Source organism: Dryobates pubescens, chromosome 15 (genome assembly GCF_014839835.1).
Source record: "Dryobates pubescens isolate bDryPub1 chromosome 15, bDryPub1.pri, whole genome shotgun sequence".
Lineage (NCBI taxonomy): Eukaryota > Metazoa > Chordata > Aves > Piciformes > Picidae > Dryobates > Dryobates pubescens.
The window spans coordinates 16683821-16692281 of NC_071626.1; the positions used below are offsets into that span (position 1 = coordinate 16683821).

At 43.5% G+C, this 8461-nt stretch overlaps 1 protein-coding gene across 4 annotated transcripts in view; it reads right to left on the reverse strand.

The window, feature by feature from the left end:
- Nucleotides 1–6953, reverse strand: part of DNM1L (dynamin 1 like) — a 34571-nt gene extending 27618 nt beyond the window's left edge. For all 4 annotated transcript variants that reach the window (XM_054167621.1, XM_054167619.1, XM_054167620.1 and 1 more), the window contains exon 1: nt 6742–6953. In XM_054167621.1, coding sequence (XP_054023596.1) covers nt 6742–6843 — 102 coding nt within the window. In that variant the 5' untranslated portion in view covers nt 6844–6953. The remainder of the gene's footprint in view (nt 1–6741) is intronic.
- Nucleotides 6954–8461: the final 1508 nt, after the last annotated feature.

Sequence of the window (8461 nt, forward strand, 5' to 3'; positions counted from 1 at the left end):
AGGTGTTCAGGAGGAGACTTGATAGGGTGCTTGGTGCCATGGGTTAGTTGTTTAGGTGGGCTGGATTGGTTGATGGGTTGGACATGATGATCTTGAAGGTCTCTTCCAACCTGGTTTATTCTATTCTATTCTATTAAAACACAAGGCCAAACCCCTAGAAAACTCGAAAATGAAAGCCTTCTTTTCTTCTAACACTTTACTATATAGCTGGGCTTTATGGCAGAGAAAAATGCTATTTCATCAAGACTGTCATTTGACTCAATAGGTGACTAACCAACCAGTGCAGATTATGCATATTTTTCCAAGTAAATCTGAGTAAAATTTGACAGCGGTGAGACCAACCAGCTAGAAAAACTTGGGGGAAGGACAAGGTCACAGGAGTAGAAAGACAGCCTTAAGAGTTTTTTGCTTCAAAAGGCTACCCTAGAAAGTAATTAATAATTTTCTTCTTCAGCTGACCTTCTCCAATCAACTTTGGGTACCTCCCATGCAAGGAGCCTATTGCAGGACATCGGGCAGTGAAATCTTACCGAAGCATAACAATCTGGCCAAAGCATGACCCAGCTCTGGAAGCCTCTGTGAGAGAGCTCCTGTTTTGAAGAATTACTGATGCTACAGAATATAAAAAAAAACAAATCTGAAGAGTGACAAACAACAAACCACTTAAATTTTGTAACTCAAAAAAAGTGGAATGCCTGCTCAATGAAATGAGCTATAGTAAAGGTTCATCAAATGCACTGAGAAAACACACACACACACAGAGTAGTAACAAAACCACCAGAGTTTCATTTACTAGAAATATTTTTAGCATCTCTTGAGCAAGACTTGTTATACACATGTAGAATGATCACTCAGTCTCAAAGGGCTGGAAGTGAGACAGATGAAGAACACATAATCCAAGTAGAGAAGGAATAACAACAAATAGCTGTAAGTCCTGATCAAGAATTTCATCAAGGCAAGAAGCCAAAATCCATGGGTCAAGCTGCTGCACACTACTGCTCACTTCTTCCAAAAGAGTGGTATTCCAGAAAGATGAGATGGTCACAACAAACTATGTACAGAACTAAACCACCACATCTTACACCGCTCCCACAATTGTCTTGGGATGCAGAAGGAACAATCTGGATCTTTTGTAAATGTGAATAAGCACACAGATGAGATACTACAGTACTCTGCACATGAGGAAATTTGTTTCAAATTGCATTAGGTTCCCTTATTAAAGCAATCTGTTCTCAGAACACAATACAGTATCTAATGACGCACTCCTTTATCTGGGCCCCATCCACATCCATTACCAAGTCCTGTCTGCGAACACTGTAAGGAAAGCAGTAAACACAAAGCTGATCCTTTTCTGCCCGTAGGATGAAGTGGAGAGTGTGGGTCTGTTCAGAACACAAATTCAGTTCAATCAGTCCTTCATAACAACAGATGGAGAAAGAGACTAATATTGATGGCAAAGGGTACCATAGAAATTTTAGGAATAGGCTATAGCAGCATGCTGCTTGTTTTGTTATCAGCGAGTCCAACCCCACTGCCAAACAGGTACACCTAGGACAGGCTGCACAGGAACACATTCAGGCGGATTTTGAAAGTCTCCAGAGAAGGGGACTTCACAATCTCTCTGGCCAGCCTATTGCAGTGCTCCGTCACCCTCACTGTAAAGAAGTGTCTCCTTGTGTTGAGGAGCCTCCTGTGTTATAGCTTGCACCCATTGTTTCTTGTCCTATCACTGGCACCATTGAAAAGAGAATATCACCTTCATGTTGACACCCCTCCCACTCAGATATTTATAGAAGTTGTTAAGATCCCCCCTCAGCCTTCTCTTCTTAAGACTAAGCAACCCCAGTTCTCTCAGTCTTTATTCACAGGCAAAAAGTTCAGGTCCCCCAGTCATCCCTGCAGACCTCCATTGGACTCTCTCCAGCAGATACAAGAAATTACTAAGTATGAGATTTCTCAGTGAGACATAGTAATTCCTCAAGAATTCTCTTAAGCAATATACCTTCTTTGACATCCGAGGCAAAATAGCGGCAATTTTGCCATTTTTTTGTCATACAAGCAATAGATACACATATGAGGTTTTTATTAAAAAAATCTATTATTGGGAAATGTAAGGTAATGCACTTTTGTTGGGATCTCATCCACAGGAATATTACCCAGATAGGTACTTTGAAAATACGTTATTTGCAGTAGCTATTTTGAAAGACTTCAGCATGCTAGAACTAAAGAGCAGCAATTTCTTTTTTTTTCTTCCCTGCTTTTGCAGGCAGAAATTATTCTGAATAAAAAGGTCACCACACATTCAATTTCAGAGCAGTTCCACGAGGAAACTGCTTTGGTTGGAACAGCTATTGCAGCAAAATTTTCTTATGTGAACTAGGGTCACTCCATGCTAGGCAGGTTCTAAACATTTATACTAACCAGAGGAGAATTTTGAAATTATAAATAGGCCTGATGAATTACTGCAAGACATTCTTTGAACAAAAACTGTACTTCAAGAAAGATGCAGAAGAGCTAACAGGCTGATCCCAACTTGATAAAGCAGTGAAACGAGCATAGCACACCACAGGCTGTTGCAAAATATATTTTTTTCTGTGAAAAATCTTGTTTGGATTACAAGACTGTTGTTCATGCAGGCCATTCCCCATTCACTGGAATAGAGAGCTTTTCTGGACAGCAGGAGCAGGAAGGTCATTCTCCCCCTGTACTCAGCACTGGTTAGGCCACACCTTGAGTACTGTGTCCAGGTCTGAGCCTCTCAGTTTAGGAAAGATGTTGAATTGCTGGAATGTGTCCAGAGAATGGCAACAAAGCTGGTGAGGGGGTTGGAGCACAAGCCCTATCAGGAGAGGCTGAGGGAGCTGGGGTTGCTTAGCCTGGAGAAGAGGAGGCTCAGGGGAGACCTTACTGCTCTCTACAACTACCTGAAGGGAGGTTGTAGCCAGGTGGGGGTTGGTCTCTTCTCCCAGGCAAGCAGCACTAGAACAAGACGACACAGTCTCAAGCTGTGCCTGGGGAGGTTTAGGGTGGAGGTTAGAAGGAAGTTTTACACAGAGAGAGTGATTGTCCATTGGAATGGGCTGCCCAGGGAGGTGGTGGAGTCACCATCACTGGAGGTGTTTAAGAAGAGACTTGATGGGGTGCTTGGTGCCATGGTTTAGTTGATTAGATTGTGTTGGATGATAGGTTGGACACAATGATCTCGAAGGTCTCTTCCACCCTGGTTTACTCTATTCTATTCTGAATCAGTCAGGAAGAAACTGCCAAGAACTGCCACAAAAGATAACACGCAGCAAGGAGAGCGAGAATCTGCACAGCTCAGTAAGTATTCTTCAGGAATGCTGTACTTACACCATGTCTAAATGTAGATACACACCAAACAACTGAAAGATTTGTGGGTGCATTCTTTCTCAACACGTCAATTCTCAAAGTCCTCCAGTAATTCACTTAACAAAAAAAATGCCTCATGTAAATAGAAATTACAAATACAGACTTATCTAAGTCAGATCATGGAACTGGGGTATTTAACACCCACATTTCAAAGCCAGACAGACTAACCTTAAATAATATTGCTTATACTACATTCATAGCTTTTTTTTCCCCCAGTAAAATCAAATCAAAACCAAGCCAATTCATATCTTCAGATTTAACAAGTTCTTAGTAACAAAGATTTGTAAAATAATGAAAAGTTAAGAGAAAGTTAGTTAACTGTCTGACATATAAAACAAACCTCTTCCAAGAACTATACAGTTTCTTTCTCTCCAGATTCCCAAACACATTCACTAGGGCTGTCTGCTTTAATACCCTTGCCCTTCATTTTCCCGCAAACATTTACTTTGCACTATCCCTTGTGGGCAAAATAAAAGATCCATACACTCTAATAAAAATACAGGTTCTCCAAGAAAAACAATTGCCAATCAGAAGATGAAAAGGACTCTAGCACCAAGCATGCAAAACTAGTGGGGGAAAAAAATACGAAACAAAACATGCCACTCAATTCACATCCATCTATGATGGTGTATTCTCTCTACACTTACAAAATAACTGGGCACTTGCAAACAAAATCAGTGCAATTTGTTTTTCTTTATATTAAAATTCTGCCAAGATTAAAGGCAACCAAGTTTTTTGATCTTTATTTTTATTTCAATTCATATAAAGTCTGCATATAAGAGAGTGAAAATGCCATCCTTCCAATCAGAGAGGCCCTCAGGACCTAAAAAGTATAGCTGTTTAGAAACTGAGAGGGCCCATCTGAAAAGGTAAACAGCACAACCCCAAATGTCTGCATTATGGAACATTAGCAGCAAAACTTACGTCTGATAAATGTAAATAGCTAATTAATGTCAGCCTCACTTTGCTGCTTGTCCACTACAGACACCAGAACAGTAACAGCATGATTCCACAGGAGGAAGGGATGGAAAACAGAAAACAGTTACACCCATAGCCAGATACAATGAATGTGAGGTATCAAAACAAAAGAAAAAACAAACCAAGAAGTTCACAAAACACTTGGAATAAAACCCAAGTTCTCCCCAGCCAGCATAGCCAGTACTGAAGCTATGATCTAGTTACATCCCTTGCTTGAAATCCCAGGCAAGATTCCTGGACAAAACCAAAACAAAACCAAAACACAGAAACACATACCACCACCACCCCCAAAAACAAAAAGGCAGCAACAAACCCCCCCACACACAAAACCCCCAAACATAAAAACCACACACCACACCAAACAAAATACCCCAAATAACCCCAACAAAGAAACAAAAACAAAAACACAAGGAGAAAGAAAAGTTTCATGTGGGGTTGCTTGGTACAAGCTGGCACTTTCTTCTTCTAAAACTGGTTTCTTGCCAACAGAATGTAGAAAAGACTGAGTAAACCAAGCAAGCTGAAATGGCTTGAATTTCTGTTGCCCTGACCTTCTGTGACAGCAAAAGGTCACAGAAGCTCTGTAGAGCATCTGAAGCTAAAGATCACAATGCCAGTCTCTCTCATACCAGGTGCTTTGGATACAGTATTCACTGGATTCTTCTCCTCATCTCAGCAATCAACACCACACATAAGAAGCTGAAAGCAATGGGAAGCTAAACAGGCAAATTACCATCCCAACTGTTTAGCCTAACAGAATATAATTATTCAAATGCTCAGACTACCTGTTTATCAGATCAAGAAACCTTCCTCCTTGGCAATAAAAATTCATTTAGCATTGACATATGAATCGTGATACTTATTCCAAATAGAAATAAATGTGATGCTCATCTCAGGGCAAATCACAGAGGCTAACAGCTCCTTCAGATGAAGCATCCAACAGAAAAGTCTCTTAGATATTGTAAACTACACCTCCCTATTTGAAGTCCCAAAATAGCATTAACTGAAGACTGAGCAAAAATACTATATAAACATATACCTGAAAAGTAATTTTAAAATCTCACTTTGAATTTCACTAGTTGCTTGCCTGTGTGACTTTTCATGCAAAGGAGATTTTTAATGTAAAGGAGTCTTCATGAAGTGATAGGCTCCTACCATCTACAGAAATAGCAAGTACCTAATATAGCTTACCAGTGCAATGCCTCTCCCACCCAACTCAAGTATTTTAGATCTATCTCATAAAGTGGCTGACAAAGTCAGTGAATCTATCTGATTCACATGGGTAAAACAAAGAAAGACTGCCGATGGCCTTACAATCTGTTCAACACTGTGGACAACTTTGAGCAAACCTATTTGAAGCTTCAGCAATGTGCAAGCCTTAAACATTTAACTCATTTATTTTAAGTCATATAATGAAACACCTGACAGCAGAGTTGTCAGTATTACTGTCTTAGGTAACATACAATCAAATAACATCACACATTCAATAAACAGTGTTAATTTCACAGAGACAAAGAAGGATCCATTAACTTGGAGTTACAGTTGTGTTTAACATTTCAATTCCCTTATAACAGCTACAGTTCTGGTCACACATGTCCTGCTGCCAAAAAGTTTTGCTGAAGAACAGCATCCCATTTGAATATATCTGAATGGGCCTAAGGTATCTTTTGAGCCCAGAAGCAACATTATCGACTGGGGCACGAACGTTGTAACTGTTACAGTCAACAGAAAGTCTGGCTTCACCTCTCACCTTCGTTCCCCATCATCAGCTAAGACAAAGAGGTTCAAGCGGCAGAATAACTTGTAGCAAGGTAAAACGATCCACGCCTGCAAGATGCCTTTTCACTACCACATCCCTTTCACTCAGCCCCCACTTCACGGCGGCTGTCGGAGATGGGAAGCCACCGAGCAGAGATGACGGTCACGCTGAAGCAGCAGGCCCCTGAGCGGGCGGTGCCACCCACACCTCCGGCGTTTGGGGGTTGACGCGGGGCCACGGGAGGGGCAGGGCTGGCCCTTCTGGCAGCCCTCGAGTGCTCCTTGGCCGCTTGAAGCGCAAAAGGGGAGGGAGAGCGGTGGAAGGGGCACTCCCATTGAAAATGGTGGGGAAGCAGAGGAAACCGGGGAGGGAACGAAGGAAGGAAAGAGTGAAGGAGAACGTAAGCAGAGAAGGGCGGCTTTGGCGGGTGTCCGCCCGTCCCTGCCACCCTCCGTTAGTCGCGTCCCTTTGTGCCCTTGGCGGAGACGACCGCGGGTCAGTAGCACCGGAGAAGCGATGGACGCCTCGACTTTGCCCTCACGGCAGTAAGAGCCCGCACCGCCCGCTCCCCGACCCCGGCCTGGTCTGACTCGCCGCGCCTTGCCTCGCCTCACCTGTGTGCCCACCACCACGATCTGCGGCAGCTGGATGATGTCAGCCCCCACCGTGTTAAACACGTCCTGCAGCTTGTTAATGACGGGGATCAGCGCCTCCATAACGGCGCGGGAAGGAGGGCAAGGGCCGGGGAAGGCGTCGGCGATGAATGGGCGCGACAGGCAACAGCACCCGTCAACCTCCCCCTCCGCCTGCCGCCATTGGCGCCGGCCCCCACGCACGGCGCGGCCCCCAGAAGGCTGTGCGTGCACCTCCGGGCGCAGCGCTGCCGCCGCCGGGCATCATGGGAGTTGTAGTGCAGGGGAGGTGCCAGGCAGGGCGGCGGTCGTTGCTGTTTGTCAGTTGCTTCCCACCCGGGGAGGCAGAGCTTTTGTTTGGCAATGGGCCAGGGGGTGGAGGATCGAGAGAAGAGAAAACTTGGTCGCTGTGGTGTTCTATTACAAACCGTCTCCAAGTTTTATGTCTCTCTTTTAGTACGACAAAGCTGATCGCTGCCGGGGATCCCCGGTAGGGTGCGGCCCGAGAGTCGAAGCTCCGAAGGCAGCCTGGGCGGGGTAGGCTGGCCCGGGCTGGCTGCCAGGGGGTTTTCAGCAAGCATCGTGGAAAGGCCGCGTTTATTCGAGACATTAAGTTTCGGAAATCATTGAAAAGCAGAAAACAGCCAAGCGTGTGCCCCTGTTGCCCAGGTGTGGCAGCGCTGCTGTCTCAGTACAGCAAGGAAGTGTAATGCATGGAAATTGCTAGACCTTGACAGCATCTGGTGTCACAAAGCCGGTAGAGCGGGAAAATAAAACTGCTGGAGATGAGGAAAAAGTGTGATAGAGGTCTCCCTGGGGAGAAAAGAAGGAAAAGAAGCAGTCCTAGAAAATGGGCAGCTAAAAGAGTATTCTCCAATTTCTGTTCACATGTTTAGGAGTACAACAGACACATTAAATAAAATATTTATTCTGTTTGCCTTCTCTTGTTTGGGGGGGGGGGGGGGGTGTTCGGGTTTGGGGGTTTTTTGTTTGCTTGTTGGATATTTGTTTTGCTGCAAATGAGCTAATCTGAAATTTTCTAACTTGGGTGCAGAGTAGTAGGTTTAGTTGAGAGCCTGGGAAGTGGGAGAGTGTGAGAGCTAATATTCAGCTGCACTATACGAAAAGAATGAAACAAAAGGATGACTTGTGATGTGAGAGACAGCAAATAAACTGTTTGATCTTTAAAGGCCTTTCTCTTGAGTGCATTTTCTCAAAGATAAATTATTAATATGCTAACACTGAGTTGATTTCTGGCTTTGTCCTTTCTTGTAAACCAATAGATTTAAAATGCTTCCAAAATTTCAAGTTCTGGATGGCATTAGAATTTATATTTCTATTCTATACAGATTTGTCTTTTTTATTCTTCACATTTTGAAACCCTCAAACGTTGAAGGAAAGAACAGGAAAAGGAAATATATTCTTATCTGCATATCTTTACAACAAAGTTTCTCACTCTTACCCAGGAAACTACATACTGCTTGACATAAGGCTAATATTTTGTTATAAAAGCATTACAATGAAACTTAGTGGGACAGCTCACATGAAGGGAAGATCTCAATGGACAGCTAGAAGCTGTTTCACAAAGACAAGCAGGGAAGAAGAGGTGGAAGACTCATGCTCTATTACAGAAAACTTTGAATGTATGGAAGTCAACTACAGCATTTATGGAAGCCCTGTTGAATGCCTCTGGGTGAAGATC